This window comes from Gorilla gorilla, chromosome 13 (genome assembly GCF_029281585.2).
Source record: "Gorilla gorilla gorilla isolate KB3781 chromosome 13, NHGRI_mGorGor1-v2.1_pri, whole genome shotgun sequence".
Taxonomy (NCBI): domain Eukaryota; kingdom Metazoa; phylum Chordata; class Mammalia; order Primates; family Hominidae; genus Gorilla; species Gorilla gorilla.
Window position 1 is genome coordinate 62496760 of NC_073237.2, and position 24105 is coordinate 62520864.

Sequence of the window (24105 nt, forward strand, 5' to 3'; positions counted from 1 at the left end):
CCATAAATGTACTCACAGTACATTTATGTAAGATAAGAAAGCAGGGAATAGGCCAGGCACAGTGTTCACGCCTGTAATCCCAGCATTTTGGGAGTCTGAGGTGGGCAGATCACTTGAGGTCAGGAGTTCGAGACCAGATTGGCCAACATGGCAAAACCCCATCTCTACTAATAATATAAAAACTAGCCAGGGGTGGTGGCACGTGCCTGTAATCCCAGCTACTCAGGAGGCTAAGGCACAAGAACTGCTTGAACCCGAGAAGCGCAGGTTGCAGTGAGCCAAGATCGTGCCACTGCACTCCAGCCGGGGCAACAGATTGAAACTGTGTCTTAAAAAAAAAAAAAAAGAAGCAGGGGATAATTATTATTAAAAACCACAATAAAAAGTAAAAGTTGCCAGGCACGATGGCTCATGCCTGTAATCTCAGCACTTTGGGAGGCTGAGGCAGGCGGATCACGAGATCAGGAGTTCGAGACCAGCCTGGTCAATATGGTGAAACCCCGTGTCTACTAAAAACACAAAAATTAGCCAGGCGTGGTGGCACTCGCCTGTAGTCCCAGCTACTCGGGAGACGGAGGCAGAAGAATTACTTGAACCTGGGAGGCGGAGGTAGCAATGAGCCAAGATTGCACCATTGCACTCCAACCTGGGCGACAGAGCAAAACTCTGTCTCAAAAAAAAAAGTAAAAGTTGCTGGGTGCTGTGGCTCACACCTGTAATCCCAGCACTTTGGGAGGCCAAGGCAGGCAGATCACCTGAGGTCAGGAGTTCAAGACCAGGCTGACCAACATGGCGAAACCCCATCTCTACTAAAAATACAAAAAAGTAGCCAGGCATTGTGGCACACACCTTTAATCCCAGCTACTTAGGAGGCTGAAGTAGGATAACTGCTTGAACCCAGGAGGCAGAGGTTGCAGTGAGCCAAGATTGCACCACTGTACTCCATAATAGCTGCTTCAGGTGACTTTAGAGGTTACTGTTAGATAGGTGGAAGGGATCCTGCAAATTAAAGATAATATAACTCAACGCATGTCTTAGTTCAGGCTGCCATAACAAAATACCATTAACTGGGTGACTGATGTGATGGTTAATTTTGGGTGTCAATTTGACTGGGCTAAGGGATGCCCAGAGAGTTGGTAAAATATTATTTTGTGATGTGTCTGTAAGGTTGTTTCTGGAAGAGATTAGCATTTTAATCTACATACTGAGTAAAGAAGATTCACCCTCACCCACATAGGTAGGAATCATCCAATCCATTGAGGGCTGGACTTGAACAAAAAGGCAAAGGAAAGGGGAATTCCTTCTTTTATTGAGCTGTGTCATCCATCTTCTCCTGCCCTCAGACACTGGAGCTCCTAGTTCTCAGGTCTTCGTAATCCAGGATTTATACCAGCAGTGGTCCCTGCTCTGGTTCTCAGTCCTTCAGACTTGGACTCAATTATACCATTGGCTTTCCTGGGTCTCCAACTTGCAGGTGGCATCTCATGGGATTTTTTGCACGAGTCAAGGCCCATAATATATCTCCTCTTATACATGTCTCCACATATCCCATTGGTTCTGTTTCTGTGGATAACCCTAATATAGCTTATAAATAACATACACTTATTTCTCAGTTTCGGAGGCTGGAAGTCTGAGGAATATAGCATGGTTGGATTCTGTGAGAGCCCTCTTACAGCTTGCAGATTGCTGACCTCCTGTTGTAGAAAGAGCTAGGGGGCTCTCTAGGGTCCCCTTTACAAGAGTACTAATTCCGTTCATGAGGGCTCTCATGATATAATAACCTTCCAAAGGGCCCACCTCCTAATATCACACTGGGGGTTAGGATTTCAACATATCCATTTTGCAGGGACATAAACATCAGTCCATAACAACCCAGGAAGGTCAGGAGACCTGTCCAAGATCACATATTTATCTGGTAGCAGTGTCAGAACTCACATTCCAGGCTCCTGACTGCTAGCCCCATTGTTCTTCCTGCAGGCATGCAGGGTTACAGAGACAACCAGAGTAAAGACAGTTAATAGCCATGTGAGTATAGGTTGGCAGGCGGCTAGGTAGAAAGTCAGGGGAAAGAGAGTTAATAACCAAGTGAGTATAGGTTGGTGTACAGCTAGAGAGAAAACCAGGGTAAAGAGAGTTAATGGCTGAGCGAGTTTGGGTTGGTGTGCACCTAGGTAAAAACCAGGGTAAAGAGAGTTAATGGCCGAGCGAGTTTGGGTTGGTGTGCACCTAGGTAAAAACCAGGGTAAAGAGAGTTAACGGCTGAATGAGTACAAGCTGGAGTGCTTGAGATGAATAAACCTGTGGTCCTGTAACATATTCAGCAAGTAAACATATTGTTCTCTTTTAATTCCATTAGTGAGTAAGCGAAAGGAGCTTCTTGATTCCCAATTTTACCTTTCTCTTGTCACCCCGAGTCTTGTCATCAAGACACAAAAGAGAACGTATTTTCTTCTTTTTCTATTATCCATTAGGTCTTCTTCGAAATAATTGGAAACTTTTTCTTAATAGCTAATATGTATTTTTGAATCCTTCTTATATGCCAGATTCTATGTTACACACCTTTAATCCTCAGAATACCCTATCAAGTAGGTTCTATGATTTTCCCTGAGAGGAAAGCAAAGCTATGAGAGGTGACACAAGGTCCCCAAGGTCACAGAGCTAATTAGGTGGAACTGGAATCTGAACCTCTTGGTTCATCAGATTTCAAGGCATGTACTGTTAATCACTATCCTAAATTCTCCATATAGAGAGCCATCAAAAGTCACAGTTATTTTTCTGATGCTTACCCGAACCCTGAGGCATAATGATGATGAAGCCACCCTGCCCTGTCTCTGCTTCCTAAACTGTACTCTTCCCCACCTCCACCTCTTAATGAAGAATTACATTTCTTTATTAAGAAAATTAATGAAGATTTTCTTCATGTAGCCTTTTTTTTTTTTTTTTAAATCCTGACACTGACTGAAACATGTAGCCTTATTGATTAAAAAAACAAAACAAAACAAAAACTGGCCAGGTGCGGTGGCTCATTCCTGTAACCCCAACACTTTGCAGGGCTGAGGCAGGAGGATCACTTAGGGGCAGGAGTTCAAGACCAGCCTAAGCAATTGAGTGACATCCTGTCTGTACAAAAAAATACAAAAATTAGCTGGGTGTGGCGGTGTGTACCCGTAGTCTCAGCTACTCAAAAGGCTGAGGCAGGAAGATTGCTTGAGCCGAGGAGTTTGAGGCTGCAGTAAGCCTGGGTGACAGAGTGAGACCCTGTCTCTTACAAAAATAAAGTAAAAAAGCAAAAAACGTCAAAAACCAAATCTTGATTCAGATAGACATATTCCTAAAATATTATTTCTAAAATATAATACCAATTCCTAAAATATTATTTCTCTGATTTCTCTGTAATAGTTTGCTCCATTAAAAGATAATGTGAAATTATTGGGGCTCCTTAGTATCTGTAGGCCAAATTCAGTTTCCCATGGTTACTTTCGATGAGTGAGTTTGATTTCAGAGCTGAATCCTGATTTCAGAGGACAAAACTCAAGACCAGAAATTCCAAGCATCAAAGTTTTAAAAATCAAAACAATTCCCTCTCACTCCTCAACCTTTATTATTTATTTTAGTATATTTCCGTCGGACCTCTGAGGACTATTCTATTAAATTTATTCTCCCGAATTATATAAAATGGGAAATATTAAGTCCAATGGGCTGTTAAAGCAATCTAGTCACTGGATTTCAGAAAAAAATAAAAATTATACAAAGTTCTTAAAATTATTTTATTACTATCAAGTATTTTTCCAAACAATTCACAACTGTTACCGCTCTTAATTAGTTCAGTACTTCCACCCTGAAGCATTGAAGAACTTGGAATTTGGCAAAACCCTAATCTATTTTCTAGGGCCTTAGCTCTCCCTTGTGTATAAAAACGGAAATGCAGCTTGCTAGAAAATTTTGCCCCAGTAAATCTGATGACCCAATTTTAAAAGTTAAAATGCCATTTGATAAAAGAAAAAAAGGTCCATGTTTACAAAGCTTCTCACATCTTACAGAAAAAGCAAGAAAAGATTTTAAATGACAAAACAAATGCAGCCAAATATTACAAACATGATGCACATTATACTTTAGAAAAACGATCCCCCCGACAAAAAAATCTTGCCAGTATAAAATAAAATATTTTAGGGGAAAAGTACATCTACGAGAATCACTAATGCTGTCAGGTGAAATAGAGCTGAGTGATTCCAGCCCCTGTCTGTGATTTCAGGCTGGATCATACTTAATCTAGCCCAGAGGAGGCATTAGCTTGTTTGAAAGATTTCTAGGCAGAGAAAAATCCACAGCCCACCTCTTTATACCTGTGAGGAAATATTTTATTTATCATTGTGTATTTCCATAGAATTTCAAATATCTTGTTCTTTAACCTTTCTTCATATTTTCCCCAGTTTTTTGTGACTAATTCACCATGGATTTGTCTGCCTTTTCCTGTGTAGAGTTTAGCAGTTTGGCTTCCTGTGATGAGAGGCCAACTCAGAGAGCTTATTGCAGCTTGGTATTACACAGCTTTTTAAAGACACTAAATTCTCTGAGGTGTATCACATTTTACCTTACTGATTAGCACCTAGTATTATAAATGTCTTTTTTTTTTTTTTTTGAGATGGAGTTTTGCTCTGTTGCCAGGCTGCAGTGCAGTGGTGTGATCTTGGCTCACTGCAGGCTCCACCTCCAGGTTCAAGTGATTCTCCTGCCTCAGCCTCCTGAGTAGCTGGGATTACAGGCACCCACCACCATGCCCAGCTAATTTTTGCATTTTTAGTAGAGACAGGGTTTCGCCATGCTGGCCTCGACCTCCCAAAGTGCTGGGATTACAGGCGTGAGCCACCGCACCCGGCCTCATTTTGTTTTTTCTACTTTGTTAAACTTTGGGAAGAAGAAAACCCCAAAATTATTTTAGTAGTCAGCAGACATGATGATGGGAACCCCGTTTAGGCACGTTCACCATGGGAAGCTCAGGCTGTCACCTGGTGACAGACTGGTCAAGGAAAAGGAGGGTGTTCTGTCATTCTGCAAAGTTCCTCTTGAAATTCTATGGCTTCTAAAACGTGCTGTTATCTATTGCCCAATTTAAAGATCTAAAGAAATAAGTCTCATCACCATCATTTCCGTAGCATTTATTGGGGCCCAACTGCACAGGACATCACAAAACAAAGTGGTGTCTTCCCTCATCGCCAGGAGCTTATTCAGTATACCAAAAGAAGTGTCTACACATTCAGACATAAGGACCCCATTGTAGATATATGATGCCGTAAGAAAGGTAACAAGAGACAACAGCAAATAGGAGAAACTTTTTAAAATTACAAGACATTGTGAGACAAAGGCATACTACTCTCCAGCTGGCTGGTAATTGCATATTATCCAGAGCACATAAGCTAGAATGCATTCCAATTATCTTCAAGTGCTGTGGGGCAAAAATCACTCACGTAGCAATTAAATAAATTCAGGGATATCACTAAATGTTTTAAGGAAAGGAAGGATTCTGAAGTTGGCAGAAAGAGCAAAGGAACAGGAAGAATAGTAAAACAGGCATTCCAGAAACCACCCTCCAGCCTGCTTTTTGGCTCTGCAATCACCCCAATTTTGCACAGCCCCTGGCTCAATAATGATGACTGCCTTATGGTGCTAGAAACAGCACAGCCAGTGTACACAGGGCTGACATTAGGGCTGACATTAAACCAGAAAACCCTGGCCCACTGGGCTTGTCAGAATTTAGGTAGATGGAATGCCTGCTCTTACACATAAAGAAGCAAATACATGTTTCCAAGAAATTATCAAGATGGGCCATTTCTTGTGCATGCGCAATTATACATATATATATGTGTGTGTGTATATATATGTATGTATATATATGTATAATTGCGCATGCAAATATATATATATGTAATCTGTAATATAGCATTGTTATCACCTTGGGCACACACCATAGGAAAGTTACAAAATTGTAATGGATGGAATATTTGTTAACCATGTTAATATTCTCTTTCACACTTTCTAAAAGAACCATCCTTTGTTCGGGAGAGTTACTCATTGCCTTGAGCAGAATTAGGATAAAGTTGGTATGCAAAGACAAAAATGACAACATCTTTGACTTCCAAAATAGGGTAGTGAATTCCCTTCACCACCTTTACAATCAAGAGCCAAACCTAGCGGACTGGGATTCTCATCTATTGCCTTAACCACTCGGCCATGACAAGGCCGAGGACCGGGATTCTCAGAATGGCACAAGAAGCCACAGCACATGGTGCTATCACTGGGGAACAGGAAGTTGCCACATGACAGGAAGGCAAGGAGGAGAGCCTTCTTCCATGGAGGAAACAGGAGTCAAGAGGAAGAGAAGTAAGGTCAGGATTGAATATATTACTACCTATTATATAATAAAGAATCTGTCAGGCTGGGCATGGTGGCTCATGCCTGTAATGTCAACACTTTGGGAGACGGAAGCAGGCGGATCACTTGAGCTCAGGAGTTCAAGACCAGCCTGGCAAATGGGGCAAAACCCCGACTCTACAAAACATACAATAATTAGCCGGGCATGGTGGCATGTACCGGTAGTCCTAGGTACTCAGGAGGCTGAGGTAGGAGGATTGCTTGAGTCTGGGAGGTCAAGGCTGCTGTGAGCCAAGATTACACCACTATACTCCAGCCTAGATAACAGAGTGAGATCCTGCCTCAAAAAAAAGAATTTGTCTGGTCTTTGTCCTGGGTTCCTGGCATGGAGTTTCTATGTTTGACATCTCCGTAGTGACAGGAATAACTTTGTTCTGATAATGAAGTGTCATGTGTGATAGGCCCCTAAATGGCTCCAGTGGGCACTGGTCACCAGAAAGACCAACCACATGACTACAGGGTTGGGGATGTGAGCCAGTCTGACCTCCAGGGAGGGCAGAGAGGCTGGGGAATGAGTTCAAGCATGTGGCCGACAATCTAATCAATCACGCCTATACATTGTGAAACCCCATTGAAAACTCTGGACATCAAGGCCCCAGTAGCACTCCCTGGTTAGTGAATACACTGATGAGCTGGAGGACTGCTGGACGCTGACTCCACGAGGAGCATGCAGAGGAGCCCAGGTTTCCTCCCAGACTGCATGCTGTGCTTCCATTCATTTGGCTAGTCCCCTTTTTTCGAGATGGAGTCTCGCTGTGTCGCCCAGGCAGGAGTGCAATGGCACGATCTCGGCTCACTGTAACCTCTGCCTCCTGGGTTCAAGCGATTCCCCTGCCTCAGCCTCCCGAGTAGCTGGGACTACAGGCGCGTGCCACCACGCCTGGCTAATTTTTTGTATTTTTAGTAGAGATGGGGTTTCACCGTGTTAGCCAGGATGGTCTCGATCTCCTGACCTCATGTTCCACCCACCTCGCCCTCCCAAACTGCTGGGATTACAGGCATGAGCCACAGTGCCTGGCCTAGTTCTCTTGATTTGTATACTTCATAATGAATCTGAATCCGTTGCTAATGGCACTTTCCTGAGTTCTGTGAGTTGTTCTAGCAAATTATCAAGCCTAAAGGGTTCACGAGCCCCTGAATTTGTAGTCAGTCAAAAGTGTGGGGGGCCTCGGGACCCCCAAAGTGTGGCTGGTGTCTGAAGTCAGGGCAGTGTTGTTGGGGACTATGCCCTTTAACTTATGGAGTCTGTGCTGAGTCTGGCTAGTTTGTGCCAGCACTGAATTGCAGCTGGGTTGAAATGCAATACTCCCCCTTCAGAATCCAAGCCTGGGGTGTTTGGAGGCAGAGATTGAGTGGAAAGGAAGATAATGAGGCACTAAAACTGCTAAAGGTGGATGTACTGGAAAGCTAATGAAGCTTAGGCTTTAGGCCTCTCACTCACAAGCTCCTTCCAAAGCTCTGGGAGGATCCCTCACTATGTGATCCCAAATACAGTTACATACTTTTATACAATTTGCAAACTTAAGACATTTTTGAATTGCTTTCTTTAAAAAGCTCCAGGACCCACCCAACCATCAGATTCTAGAAGCTTCAGGTTTGACAACCCCTGGTGCTGACTTAGCAACTGCTGAGGAAGGGGCCAGTTTCACTGTACCCTGCATGTTCTAGCACAGTGTGGAGCAATCAGTCAAGGAGAGGTTGCAGACTTCCAAACAGAACAGAAAAGAGCTAAGAGCACCATGAGGCCAAAGAGGCCAGGGGTCTTATGAGATGTGAGAATGCAGGACAGCTTCTAACTAGTGCCTGTGGCCAGGCTCCAGATTTCAACAGCACATGTCATCAAGGTCTCTAAAAGAATGAGATGAAACCAGCTGCATGTAAAGACCTCCCAGGACAGGAGCAGACCAGCAGCTATATGCTGAGATCAGTGGAAACCCATGGGGAGCAAGAGAACCAGGATGCTCGCCCCCAATGCCATGCTTAAACACCACATCTTTATCCAGATGCCATCTTGGAGAGGAAGATGGGATGGGAGCCCCTGGGGAAGACAGAAACAGCCCAGAATGTGAATGTTGAACTGACTACCACAAAAAGATGATGTTAACTTGAGACCAGCTAACACTAAGGACATTTAAGTTTCCTCAGTGGAAATAGGAATTTCAAAGCAATGTAAAATACCTTTTAAAAAAAAACTGAACTGTGTTTGAAATTGTGATCCTCCTGATTAAAAACAACATTATGAATGCAGAAAAAAATTCTAAATTCCACCAACTAAACAGATTCTCTAAAGGACACTGTAGGAATTTTTAGCATGCCATGATTACAAAATAAAACCTGTCTTCAATGAAACCAAAACACCATTTGCAAAGAAAGTGACCATAACACTTAAATTTAACCTAAGTGTGCTGAGGCAGGGATGGCTAAATATTCACCAAAATTTTGTTTTCCTGGGCTCACAGCCAGACCACATTTCCATCTCTTTTGCAGCTGGAGTGGCCACATAACCAAGTTCTAGCCAATGGAATTATAACCATTTAGGCAGGGCCCATTAGACTTCCATACCCACTACTCCATGTTGTTTTCCCCACTTCCAGCTCAAGTGGATGGAGATGACCAAGCTGGCAGAGGCTCTGTCAGCCTGGAGCCCTGAATGACCCTATGGAGAACAGCTGTCCTCACCAATCAGGAATACCTACCATGGACTTTCATGGAAGGGAGAAATCAACTTCTGTTTATTTTTCTGGATAGGTCCATGGACAGGGCATGTTGAGGTCCATCTGTGGCAGCAGTGAACATTACCCACATCTATCTATACCCTTATCTGTCAATCCAGTGCTACTTCAATTTGGCAAGTGATGGGCACTTAGTATTTGTACACAGAAGTCCTAAATTCTAACAAGATACAGAGCCAGCTTATCAACTAGTCAGGAAAGCAGGCAGGTTGGCAACTACCGAGAAAATACTAGGAAACTGTGACTGAAGGACAAGCAAAGAAATGTTAAGAGGACAATTAAAAGTGCAATTAATATTTATCTGTGAAGGTGCCACAGAGTGGGTAGCAATTGAACTGGGCCTTGAAGGAGGAGGAAAGTTCAAGAGAAAGAGGAAGGTAGAAAAGTTCAATCCAGACTGAACATGAGTTTGCAAACATTTTATCCATGGGGCTGTGATACTAAAGACAGAAAAAAATATTGTTCTGTTCACCCCAGGGAAAAGAATCAAGGCCTGTGAGGAGAAGCTACAAGGAAAGAAGATTCTATTCAAAGGGAGGAAGAACTATTAATCAGAGCTGACCGCGAACTGGAGGGGCTACACAGACAAAAAGGTAGTTTTTCCTTTTAGGGATGGCCAGCCTCCTGGCACAGAGATTGCAGAGAATGTGATTTAAGCAAGGGATGGGAAGCTGTTCCATTCAACTGCCTTGCAGCTCTGCGATGCTATGCATCTTGGATGTCTCTGCCAAGCAGGCTTTGTACAACATTGCCAGGAAAAAGAAGAATTATTTTAGCCCTGTTACAGCATTTCTTACACAACAGTCCTTGCCAAACTCCCTTTCAAGGCCATGTTGGCTGGGTTCATGCAATGTGTTAAATCATAAGCCAGTAGAGAACATCTCTTCACATCCAGGCCCATGAGAACCCCTTCAATATCATTTCATCATCAAAAAAGCTTAACAGGCTGATATTAAATAGGATTGCTGCTGGTGAACACCAAAGACAGGAAGCATCTACTTTGAATGCTTAGGCCATGGGGCATGTTGCATCCATTGCATGTCCTGGTTAATAGCAAGTTGCCAGTTTCATACCAAATACGGGCATGCAGTTTTCAAAAGATTAGATTACAAAAAGATATGTTACAATAAAGCTGTTTTGAGAACAGTTTCGTCCTTCTTGGATGACTTAGTATGTTGCATGGCATTTTAGAATTACAATTATAAAAACCAATTTTCACAGTGCAGTTTTGTAAAACAAACTAATTTTCCATTTTTAAATGTGCATGTTGTAGATAAAAGGAAGTCTACTAGATGCGCTAAAAAGAGAAATGCTCTCCTAACACTGCTGATAAGTTAGTCACTTTCCCTTTCCTCTTAAGGTTGTACTTTCATTTTCACAAACATTCACTGAGTCTCTATACTAGGCACTGTGCTAATCATCAGGGATAGAAACTGAATGAAAAAGAGAAAACAAAACAGATATCTTAAAACTGGAAAACTTCCTGAGATTCATAATGTTGTTTTTCTTAAGGGCAATTCCCAATGATTATTTTTAAAAAGTTAAGTTCAGCTACATTCTTGCCCAATAAACAAGGTTATTTTGCTTTTAATGTCTGGAGAGTAAACATATCAAAGCTTAGCTTTAAAAATTTCGCCCAGCCAGGCACGGTGGCTCATGCCTGTAATCCCAGCACTTTGGGAGGCCAAGGCAGGTGGATCACCTGAGCTCAGGAGTTTGAGACCAGCCTGACCAACATGGTGAAACCCCGTCTCTACTAAAAATATAAAAATTAGCCGGGCATGGTGGTGTGCTCCCGTAATCCCAGCTACTGGGGAGGCTGAAGCAGGAGAATCACTTGAACCCGGGAGGCAGAGGTTGCACTGAGCTGAGACCACACCATTGCACTATAGCCTCGGTGACAGAGAGAGACTCTGTCTCAAAAAAAAAAAAAAAAAAGGTTGGCCCACATTCTTATTGTCCCATGTGCTGTAATAATACTCCAGGTACTCAATTTACTGCTTAAATAAAATTTTCCCAAGCTCAGAAATATATATTAACCAAAAAGCTCTTCATATTACAGAATGAATCCTAATTACATAACTATAATCTCAATAGTGAAACAAAGAAAATTCATAGAATCATATTCTGAGGTCACTGGAATATTTGACTGGATACGACAAACTAATCACACAAATGTTCTATTTTATACACAACTGTTCAACCACAAATAATGAGCAGTGCTTTTCAGAATCACAGGCTCCCATCTTTTCGAAATTCAGGTCACGTCCCTCTCATCATACAACATCCTGAGTAAATCACATCTCAAGTGGTGACAAGACCTGTTCGCCTTTGATATCTAGTCTCAAAATTCTGCCCACTGCCTTTCTACCCATCTACCTACTTAAAACCTGGGTCCTAAAATCCATGTTTCACAAAGCTTGGGAACTGTATTCCCTTTGGATAAAACGAACAACTCCCCAAAGCTTTTGTTTTGCTTGGTTTTTACCCAACTACACTTACTATTTCCAGCATGCATTTACTGGCTGTGTCTGGAATGCACGTCCCAGGTTGCTGTGCCTTTCTAGGTACTAAGTCTACTCCCAAAAATGGGAAGTAGAGCTAACCCTTCGAATGGAACAGTCACCCGGGCCTCAGTGTTCACACACGCAACTCCTAAGAGCATTTTGATATTTCTGTGCTGCCCAAGGAACATTCTGAGATTTCAGTCCTCAGTCAAAATGAGAAATCACCATTTTCCAAAGGGAAAACAACATAAACAAACTCCCAAATAACATTTCCAAGCATCGGTGACCCGAGTCCCAGGCTCTAATCTGTGTTTGTGATGGACAGATCAGACCAAGCCGAAATCAAGCATGCAGACACATAAGCACCCACCGATTCTGTGCTTTCTAACCAGCTGTGTGTCCTGCATAGCCATGTCACCTCTCTGGGCCTCAGTTTCTTCATCAAACCAAGCAAGTACAAAGGTACCTTCCAGCTCTAAAAGTACTATGGGTCTACAAAATAACAACACAGTTAGAAAACTCTGCTATCCCTGAAAGATCTGTGCAGACCTTGCAGAAGTAAAACCTCGATTAAAGACCATGAAATGAGGGGAAACAATTACAAAGATCTCTAAGGTGCCCTTCCACATTTTGATTCTCAGTTGGAGAGAGTGAGGCATGACCAGGCAATTGGTCATAAAACATTAGGGGGTCTCATAGCTCTCATAATCCTGTGCTTCCAATGGCCAATTCTGCTCTAGCAAAAAATTCTGCATATTTTTTTCCAAGCACTGCCTTGAAATGCAGAACGACTTTATCTTTTCATGCAACAGCAGAATGACTTTATGCAACAGCAGAATGACTTTATCTTCTGTGTTCAAGAGCCCCTTCCCTTTGATTGCGAACTCAACCTCCTCAGAAAATTCCAGCTCCAGGCCCCTAGTTTCTCCAAGCCACCAAAAACACTCCACCTAGTGAGAACAGGTTAGAAAAGCTACGCTTACCCTTAGCCACTGCTTCTCCGTGAGGGCGTCACTGTAGTCCACGTCACGGCGCTGGCGAGACCCCCTCCCAAATATTTTCTCCTCCTCTTCTTCACAGGTGAGCCTTTCTACTTCAGCATCATCCTTAATGATCCAGGAGGGCAGCTCATCTTCCTCCATTAAACGGGGCTTCCGCTTCGGGTTCCGGGCATCTTCCCTCCGCCGGTCCATGTCCATCCGCTGGAGACATTAATAAGAGGGTCACCGAAAGTCAGGGCTTCTGTATGGTACAGACTTTACAGTACTACACAACTTCCCCAAGTCATTTCCTATGGCTGCAGGGTCCCTTTCAGCCTCTCTCATCCTGGTTGACTTGTTCTAGCTCATCCCTAAATATCTAGGGAGAGATTCCATTAAGTAAAATCCCTTCCCTTTCTCTGTACCCATCTTTTGAAACTTATTCATACATTTAAAAAGTACTTTTAAAGAATTTCCTTTTCTTAGTCTGTGTGTATACAAAGCTTCCACTTTAAAGTAATAGTCGAAAAATTCAAATTGGGAAGGCATTTTAAAAATATGACCTCTTGGCTATGCAGCTCATTGCTTCCCTGGAAGAAACTTATTCTTTGAGTAAAGAAAAGAAAGATCTTTAAGAAAGTTTCCTTGTATTCAATAGGGCCTGTGCTTTGAATTGAACAATCAGCAATAAAAAAAAAAAAAAGGGGGACCCAAGGTATCAGTACAGAATAGCTACCCACAGTTGGACATGTGGAAGAGACATAAATGGTTTCACTGGTCCATTGGCCATGAATATACTAAATTTTCAATACCTCATGGGCACTGTGGGAGGAATGCTCTTGAATTCTTTACATTTTAAACTTTGTGCTCTTATGAATATATTATACCACAGACAGACAGAGCTCAGAGGTAATCGCATCCCAACTGATCTAGTTGTAAGTGAAATGGATTCCTTTCAGAGCCTTCAAAATGCCTACTTCCCCACCTTCTCTCTTTTTAATAATCCAGTTCACTTGTAAATAAACTAAGGGCCACACACTTGGCTTTAATCTATAACTAAACAATACGATGGATTTTTAAAAAATAAACTGCCGCTATATATCCACAGACGTTAGTTATGTATAAATATAAACACTAGCGAGATGTGTCATTTCCACAATGAAATGGACCATCAATCATTGTTATTTACCTTTTCCTTCGTCCTTTGGTTCTACCATACTGAAATTGGGATTCAATATAATGTTTCCTTAAAAGCTAAAACTGATAAAATGTAAATGAAATATCTACGCAAACCCAAATATGACCTCTAGAACCTATTTTAAAATTAGTGGTCAAAGCTCTTTATACTTCTTCCACATTTTTGGAAGTCATTACATTTCCAGAATCTGGTAGGCTTGGGAGACAGGTGAAGTCCCATTGGTTGATAAATGTGGGCACCTTGCTCTGTCATGTGCTATAATTAGCTCACGATGCTTAATCCTGTCTTCTAATGCTTTGGTATCAGAAATGGATCCACCAAACCTTCATAATTGGCACACAGAGGTTGCCCTGTTTACAGCAGTATCTAAAGAGGGGCCTCATGAGGCAACCTCCTAATAGTTATTAGACAGCTAATAAGAAAAAAAAAATTTTGTTAATGTCCTATACTGAGATGACAAAATATTGCCATTTCAATCTTTGGTTTTACTGCTACTATTATCTACAGCAAAAAAATAGCCTTTGAGGTATGTTTAATCAATACATTTCTATGGACATTATTATTGTTAATATATTTGTCCACAGTTGAGAAAATAAATCTTTTCTGATAGAAAAGTAAATTATGCACTTGTTTCTTTTTTCTTTTAGGAAAGGTAGATTCGATTACATAAGATAAGCTTAAAGTCTTAATAACTGCATCTCTCCCTAGAGATTTGTACCCACAAAATACCAATATAATTAATTCAACATTACAGCAAAAGTCAAACTTACTATTTAGTTACTTTGTGAATAATTTGGTCTTGAGATCTGATTATAAACCTTATGCTTACAAGTACAATTAGTTTTAAAAGTGCTTTTTCCCTTTGTAGAGAACATAGCATCTAAAAGCTTAATGTTTGTATGTTAGCAAAATGTCTCAGATACATATCTTGAGCTGCCAAAGATCTTTTTGGTAAAATTCCTAAGTAATTGGTATAAAAGATACTTTTTCGGAAGTTACATTTTTAGAAAGAGAAAGCAAGACATGCTTTTTTAAAAAGACTTTATTTTCAATAAACTATCTGCTTATCATGTGTAAACCAGTGTCTATGATACAAAATCAAATAATAAGTTTGCATTAATTTTATAGAGAACTCATTCTTTTCTAATAATGGATAAAGAGTTTAAATATTTAAAATCCAAAGATTTATTCTAGCTCACATTCCATTCTTGTTTCTCACCAAACTTTTTAATCTGTAGCTGGCAGAGATTCAAATTTTATTTCCTGCCCCCAAGTGGAGGTGCTAAGGAATAGTGAATTGGCCAAAGGCAGCCGGTGGATTACAAGAAACTAAACCAAACCTAAAATCTGTCTAATCCTCAAAATAGAAGCCAGCCTTTAAGAAACAAGCAGAAAATTCACAAAATCAAAGTGCCTACAAAAAGTGTTCCCTAGCCAGCCTCACCTGTGTTACAAGCCTGTTCTTTGAGTGGTAAAATAGTCCCAAATTAAAAGAAGGCTGTGCCTTCCAAGACATTCAGATTGTTTCTGAGGTTTTCAATTTCTACAAATAGCCCAAAAGTAAGGCAGGAAAGTACACTTACCCCCTTACTTCAGGGCTGCTGATAGAATTCTCTATTTCTGGGCCTAATCTAATTTGTATAATGGCAAGCAGCTTGTCCTCTCCAGTGTCTTTAGAGTATCTGAGGCTTTAGCAGTGCTGAATTATTGCCTAACAGTGATCAGCTGAGGGTCTCTTGCTTGGGTGTTCCCCAGTAATCTGCCTTTTAATTAGTTCTTCAAGGACAGAGGGGATGTCTATTTCTGATGGGTATCTTTAACCTCCCTAAATAGAGAATATTGTAATCTTTGATTATGCTGACCAGTGTGAGTTAAGAAATCTAGACTTTATGAATGCCCTACATTGACCATGCTGTTAAGTCTTTCTTACTACCATTCCTCTCTGAAATAGCTTTACTTGGGAAGGGTGGTTCATTTCGGGGACGGAGGGAGACAGGGAAGTGCATATTCCAGTTTAGGAGTTATTCCCACAGCTACCTGAATTTTCCTGAGAAAGAAAATTTTATTGTGGATCATTATATACAATCAATGTTCCCAGAAAAAAGCCACACACACAAAACCCCAAAATAACATAAGCCTCTCCAAACAGGTAGAGTTCCATTCTGTCTAGGCTAAAAAGGTGGAGATTGCAAACCCTGTGGATCATATTTGGCCCACAGTTGTGTTTTGTTTGGCATGCAGTGTTATATAATAACTTAAAAAGTTGGATTTAGTTGCAGTGTTTTAAAATCTAGAGATCACATATAAAAACCTAGACTTCAAGCTCCCCTTGAAAATTTTTCATTTCTGGCGACATAGGTCTCACATTTCTACCTTGCAGCTCTGTCCCCCCATAGACAAAGCATCTCCAGTACACCTACCTCTGCCCACTTGCTTCACACATGCAAATTACTCATGTAAGATCTGATGGCACTCAAATTTGGGACCTCTAACTTTAGGGTTCTGCAGCATTCAACCACCAAAGTTGTGGTTTATATTTACTCTCTCTGTAATCAGTCTTTGATGAAGATGAAAATGATTGAAGATACTGGAGGGAAATCCAACTGATTTTGATCCTTAAATGAAGGCTACACCTTTATGCACACCTTGAAGGTTCCCATTCATTTAAGCAGGCTCTCGTCAACAATTTGAAAAGGCACACCTGTGTTGTTTTAGCTGTTGTCCACCTATCTCCCTAAGGAGCATGTTGCTTTGATCCTGTAAGGGCACTGTTGTAAGTTCCAATGCCTATAGGAGCCAGATAGGCTTCCTGAATGACACTGGCCTGGGATTAGAAACGAACTGGGAGCAGGAGAGGGTCTATGGTAAGCTGTAGACCGCGAGGCCTGTCCAGAGAATGCAGCTGCTACTCAGCCCTGGCCAACTGTTTCCACACAAAGATGTGGGCCTGGTACTGCCCGATCTCATTTTTCAAGAGAAGCCAGAAATCAGGATTCTTTTTTATGTTGGCAATGAATGGGAAATTTTAAAAAACGCTGCGTGGGCCAAACAAAATATGTCTGCAGGCTAACTCCAGCCAGTTTGCAGCCTCTGAACTGAAGGAAAGGCATAGGCTTTACGTATGAAGTTCTGCCAGGCACGCAGGCTCCAGACATTCTGCTTAACAGAAAAAGGGGCAGAGGAATAAAGCATTTGTGTTCATGATTTTCTGTAACATTACCATAAAAAGGTCAAATTCTTCTTCTCGTCGAGCAATCATTTGGTTCAGAGTCTCATCATCCGGTACTTCATCTTCTTCCTGGGGTTAAAAACAGAGTGATTTTAACCAGTGGACAGCTGGGGCAAGTGATTTTAATCTTGCCCCAGTGGACAGCTGGGGCAAGGTACAAACAAGTAAGTGATCTGTCCTCCAGACCAGAGGGGTCCCATTTCTCAAGCCAGAAAGAAAAGGGAAGGGGTTGCTGGATTTAGTACTTGCCGTTATTATTTTACAAGCTATTAAAACCATCTTCCCAGAGCAAAATCTGTTCAGGGAGGAAACTGTGGTGCACTATAAGAAATATGAGTTCTCCTGGGTGTGTATCTTGATTCTGCTACTTTTAAAACAAGTTACTTAATGTCTCCCCGCTTCAGTGACCTCATTGGTCATATGGGTATGACATCTATTTCACATGGGGATGTAAGATTTTAATAAGGAAATCCATATGAAAAAGTACCTAACATTACTTCTTTTAATTCCATTTACCTTATGCCAAATATAAATGCTTATTTTCAAATCCTTACAAAAAACATAAGTATGTGAAACCTTGTTACTAGGCACTAAGACAATAAAAATCACATATGTGCCAAATATATAGCCTTTGAAGTGTGCTTAATATATTTCTATGGGTATTATTGTTAATGATTGGAGCTATGGATGGGATAACTAAAAGGGTATCAGTAGCAAAAAAAAACCTCAAAATTATACTTAATTAAAATAATTTAAATGAAGCAGAGAAAGCAATTACATGTGGGCTAAAATTTTCATTTTATATTACGTCAAACAAAGGTACATTATCTCTCTGCTAATTCCTCAGAAACCAACAGTTCTCAGGATTTTTAGCAATGTTATAGGATGACTTCCACACTTAAAAAATGATTCTAAAAGTTCGGCATATGCTTCAGGATTTATCTTCCCAAATTATTTTTATCATATGCTGAGTGGGCTTGTTAAAAATCAAACGGGAAATTTCAGTGTATCAGTCGAGGGAAGAAAGAGGAAAACACAGAACTTCAGACATCCAATTTCACAAACTACGTTCAAAAAGAGGCAACTTGTTTTAGAGAAAGAGTATGAGTGTACTAGCGGCTCAAATGAGATGACTATGTCGGCTCCCAAGATAACGTCTTTCGCACTGCAGGAACTTAATAAGTGTTAGAAATGAATGCAGTCCAATAAAGTAAAAAATCTACAATTCAAGATAATAATTATTTCTGAAAAACCTTCTATTCTAGTTTGCCTCCAGATTGATTAAAGTCAATTTGTCTAAATATTACATTTCATCTGACAAGGACACAGACTAGCTGGGAGTGGGTTCAGACTTCACAGTACAACATATCTGGTAATGTCTCCTCTGGTGAACAGATGTCCTGCTTCGCCTACTTTCTTCCTAGAACCACACATTACCCTCTCATCACCTGGACCATGAGGGGCTCAGACAACCCCATGCCCAAGATGAAAAGATTCTCTTGTAAAATGCCTGTTTATGACCTTCATGGAAAACCAAATAGCTGGAAGTGCACAATGCATCTTCCTGGGTTCTCTGCCCCAGCACTTCATGGTCGCATCAATCATGGTGATGCCAGCCTATGTTGTCCTGATCTTTCAGAACCAGAGTCTTTGACTGCAGTCTCTCAGTGTTTTCAAACATCTTTACATCAGGACACAGGCCCCCCTGAAAATGGTAACATTTTTCTGACACACTGGCAGCCAAGAAGGGACAGGAACCTCAGCAAGGCTGCTCACAGCTAGCCTTGATGGCAGGACAAGTGGGAGGGGAGTGCACGTCAGGCCCCACCTGGCAGCCCTCGGGCCCAGGAGAGATCAGCATCTCCCTGCGGCTTAGGAAGGCTGGAAAACTCTAGGCTTCCTTGATTCTCAACCAGATCAGGTACTATTTTCACAAGGCCTACACAAAACAAATAAGCAAAAATGTAGTGGAGACGACTGGCTAAGTGTCAGCTCTGCTCATATCTGCTTTGTCACAGTATAGATCATTCGCCATATTGTTTTTCTGGAAATGTCCAAGTGTATAAACAACAAAAAAATCACCTGACAATTTGACTCCGTATCTGTATCAAATATTCAATTTCTAGAATCAGAAATTATAAATTATTTGAGATAAAAATTTTTCAAATGTGTGTGGATAGTGAGTGCATATGCATATGTATTTTTTATCATTTTCATGAAACTCAGTGGATAGCTAATCAAAAATATAAGACCGACAAATTAGGAGGCATAATACAAAAGTGCTCTTCAATTTGCAAATGGGTTCATTTCAGGATACCTTTAAATATCAAGCTTTACTTCACATTTAGATTCATTTTAGAAAAAAAAAATATACAGACAGTCTCTGGCTTAACAATGGCTGGACTTAGGATTTTTCGACTTTATAATGGTGCAGAAGGGATGCACATTCAGTACTCCACTAGACTTAAGATGGGCCCATGTCCTGATATTTTCAATTTATGATGGGTTTGTCGGGATGTAACACGATTGTAAGTTGAGGAGTATTTGTTTATAAGACTTTTAAAAGACTCAGGTTCATAATTTATAGAAGAATGCAAAAACACATATCCTATTTAAGGCAAAAATCAAATTATATCTAATATATGCAATGAAAACAGTATTCCACATGAATATGTAAGGTAGACTTACTCTTCAATTTGTAAGTATGGGCACACACAAAAAATATGTTCAGCCAGTTTTATGATAAGGACTTCTGCTGATATTCTGTAGTTTGCTACACTATATACATACGTTTAAAAATCTACTTCAAATCCATTTTGGAATGAATATTTATAAAATTACTAACGTTGGCAATCTAAAAATAATACAAATGACAACTCAACATTCCCCTAATAAAAACCTAATCAATGCATTCTTCATACAACCCTGACAAATAAAGGCTGTTTAACCAGAATTTTTCCCAACCTTCAGACAGCTCTTAAAGAAAAATTTAAAGTAGAGGTTAAGGTCATGCTTTCCAAGAGCAAGTATAGCTAAATGTGCAGAAGATGGCTGTGAAGGTTTGTCCTACAAACATGTTGAAGCTCTGTGATCCCTGATCAAAAGGCAAAAGAGAGAGAGGGTTCTGGAGGATGAGAGAAAGAGGCCCCCTTCCATTTATGTCTTGTCTCGTCCAGCTGATTTTGTCCCTAAAGTATCCTCTGCAGTTCTGCATCTGCCCTACAGAAGGCAGCACTGATGGTACAATAAAGCAGCCGGTTTTACCACCCTGGGAAAAAGGAGGGAGCACCCACAGGCCAAGCCTTGAGGTTCCTCCAGCAATAGCTCTTAAGACACTCATTTTGGATAACTTTCACAGGCTTTCTGTGGTTGGGATCTAAAACAGCAGTTTATTTCCTCATTTTCATTAACGCCAGCCCAGGAAGTTTTTTAAACAAAGGGATTATTCTTAGTCCTTCAGAGACAAAAGGCCACTGTTTTGATTTCATAAACTTGGGGTTTTCTCTAATACCTCATTTTCCTCTTCATGCTCCAAGATGGCCTGCAGGAATGCCCTCCGCTCGTGGCTTGAAGACTTTTGGTCAAACATGCCTGCCTGGATCACTTTCTGATCCACGTTCAGCTTGTATTTTGCAGCCGCGAGGATCTTTTCCTCCACGCTGTTCACGGTACAGAGCCTCAGTACCCGGACCTCGTTCTGCTGCCCGATGCGGTGAGCTCGGTCTTGGGCCTGCAGATCCTGTTTGGGGGGTCAATATGCTATGAGGACTGAGATGCCTGGCATAGGCATCCAAAACCGGACCCCACCCCAGAGGGAAATATGGAAGGGTTCTGTATTTCACCTTCACTAAGGTAAGATTTTGCTTACATTTTAAAAATACACAAGCTACGTTTGGAAAAATTCAATGTCATTCCTAGTTGAAGAAACCTGGGTTTAAATTAACCAAGCCAACTGAAATACATCTCAGGTTTTGAAATCCAGGTATCATATTGTTTTTATCTGTCTCTAGGTTCCCCATCAGATTTAGTCCATATCTAAAACATTAAACGAGATACCAATGTCCAATGTCAGAATTATGACTTACATAACACCTACAACTAACCTTAAGTTGCAAGAAACGCCTTTTCTTTGGTGTGATGTGTTGAAGATTATTTTAAAAATATCACTGAGTTGTACCTTCAGGTATTATACATACATACGTCTTACCACACACACACATACACACACAGTGACTGCTCAGGTAGTCAATTTCCTAGAACCTAACCTTATCAAAGACTCGGTCTTCAATTTGGGAAATCAAAAGGATTGCTAGTTGGGTAGTCAACTGGTGAACTTTTGGGGACAGAAATTTGTCACTACCTATTAGAAGTGTTAAAACTGTCTATGTCTCTGACTTAGAAATATTACTTCTGGAAATGTATCCTAAACAAATAATCATAGATATGCACAAAGATTTAGAAATAAAGATGTACCTTCTCAGAATAATTTACTCTCTCTAATGCCTTTTTTTTAAAAAAAGAAACATTCAACAATACTGAATTAGTTAAATAAATTATAGTATCCTACTCTATGTATGTATCAACAAAGTATCATAAAAATTATATTGTAGGAGATTTAATGACATAAGTGAAAACAAGTTAAAAAGAACCATGTGCATTCTGATCTTACATGTGCAAATTTATCTATATAAAGAAAAAGGTAGGAGGACAAACACCAACATGCCAACAACATAAATCTCCAGGTGATAAGATTATAGGTGTTATTTCACTTTCTTCACTTTGCTTACATTTTGCTTTTTTTCTGCTTTAAATGTTACTCATATATTAATAATAAGAAAAAAGCTTTAATGAAATTTTTAAATAAAAACCTTCATGAGCCCATGAAACAGAATTACCTAATTTTACAGCTACATAATAAAAACTTCTTGGCATGTGGCTTTTATTCATTGTGGTCCAGGTGATGTTATCTGGGCTGATGCTAATTAGCTGTTTACACATGTCTCCCATTAGACTGTATAGATTTTTCGGGCAAAAGTCTGTTTTCTATATCCCACATCCCTGGCACCATAGTTTGCAGAGAGCTGATGCTCAACAGCTGTAAACCCGTCTTCTTGACCAGACAAGTCTCCTGGTCACCTGTTGTAGCACAAGAAGGCAGCAGACAAAAGGCTGCCCTGGAGATTTGTTTTTGCTGCAGGGACCTTTAAAATTAAGTAGCCAATTAGGCAAAACTTTTTCCTCAGCAGATATTTGAATAAGTTAATATAAATATCATAGTGCTAAGCCATGAAAACAGCTGGGACCCATCTATATTAGATTATTTTCTAAAGAGGAGAACGTAAGGTGGATCATTCAAATCCAAAGGGGACAAAAAATTCTAAAAGACCCTAAAGTTCCTTTTTAAGCTTTTAGTTCAACCGTCCCTGTCCACATATCTTCACCAGACCTGCTAACAGCAGTCAAGATGACAAGGTCTGTGTCATCAGGCTTTTCACTATCTCCTGGAACAGAGGCCAACAGTCTCTAAAATGGGCACAGTAGTAAACATTCTATGCTGTCTGGCCCAGAAGCAAAAATTGAACAACTGTTCTCACCAGAAGGCTGATACTCTTTTTCCCCACCATTTTCTAATTTATACTTTAAAAAGTGAAAACCATTCTTCACCTGTGGGGGTGCAAAAACAAGTGGCAGGTCAGACCGAGCCCACGAGTAGTAGATTGCTGACCCTTGTCCAAGAAGATGCTGACAAAACCACAAAAATACTAATTGCAGGGGGCAGCAGAATATGAATAGAACAGGTGAGGAAGCAGGGCACATGGACAACATAGGAACAAGGTCAGACATTACAGAATCCTTGGGAATTTGCTGCAGTTAAGTTTTGTTTGGTGGTGGTAGCAGTGATGTGTGTTTCTGTGTTTCAGATCACCCATCTAATTGGAAGGTCACAAAAGCTAATATTTCTAGGCTGGAGAAGTTTAATGAAATGTAAGCTTGAGTCTCTAAGCCAAAATGTGGGGGGGAATATTGTGACAAAGAAGTGCTGTAATTATTGGATGGATTACTCGATATTTCTGAAGTCTCAATTAGGTGGTCTGAAACTTCATCACACTGACTTAGGTCTGATAATACTTGAAGCTAAGAGCCTGGTCTGAGAAGAGGGTCTGCAAGCTAAATGTGGTTGACCATGCCTTAATAGCAACACAGCTGCAGCTCCGTGGGTAAAAAACACAAGTACCAACCCGTGTTTCTAATCAATAGTTTGGAAATGAGAGTCTTGGCAACCTGGTGGGATTTTTTTTGTTAATTCCACAATCATGAGTTCTATCTTTGCTTCTAGGTAGGGTCCTCAATTAGCAACATTAAGGCCTCTATCTGTCAACCTATGTCAAATCCCCTATTTTCACCAATGTGCCTTAATTTTGATTCAACATGATAATGCATACTTTTAGAAATTTTTCTTCAACGCATGCTAAAATTAACCTGATAAAAAGACCTTCACAATTTTCATTTTGGGGGCTATGCAATCTATACGCAAGGGTGCAAGGTAGAAAGAGCTCAAACCCAGTATTCAAACTGAAACCTAAACAGACATGGGTGTGAATGATCCTGGTGGGGTGCTCATGAGCAAGCTAACATTGACTGGTTTCCTTATGTAGAAGATATTTTGAGGATTACTTGAGGTGAGGTATGCAAAGTGCCTAACAATATTTAGTAGAGTTCTGTACCTTTTAAATGAAAACTCAGATGGATCTTTATCCTATAAAATCACTGATTCCTGAAAAAGAAAAATTTGACCAAACTAATGGTCATGTTCAGTGACAGATGAAAAATCTGGTCAGCTCAGTTTATTCAATCAGGTGGAAGTGAATCTACCTATGGCAGCTAGAAATACTTGCAGAGGCCCAGTGTGAGGAACCTGTTGTAAATTCCACCAGAGAAAATCTGGGATCCTGTGTTTTGCTGCCGAAGCTTTAGTTCACATGTAGTTAAGAGGGAACTATTTCATGTTACTGCAATTTACTTTGATTCT

General features: G+C 40.6%; 1 protein-coding gene across 11 annotated transcripts in view; it reads right to left on the reverse strand.

Moving 5' to 3' along the window:
- SMARCA2 (SWI/SNF related BAF chromatin remodeling complex subunit ATPase 2) overlaps positions 1-24105 on the reverse strand; it is a 213165-nt gene that overhangs the window by 57044 nt on the left and 132016 nt on the right. For all 11 annotated transcript variants that reach the window (XM_055351083.2, XM_055351086.2, XM_031014359.3 and 8 more), the window contains 3 exons: positions 20587-20814; positions 17067-17144; positions 12652-12870 (listed from right to left, as the gene is read on the reverse strand). In XM_055351083.2, the coding sequence (XP_055207058.1) occupies positions 12652-12870; positions 17067-17144; positions 20587-20814 (525 nt within the window). The remainder of the gene's footprint in view (positions 1-12651; positions 12871-17066; positions 17145-20586; positions 20815-24105) is intronic.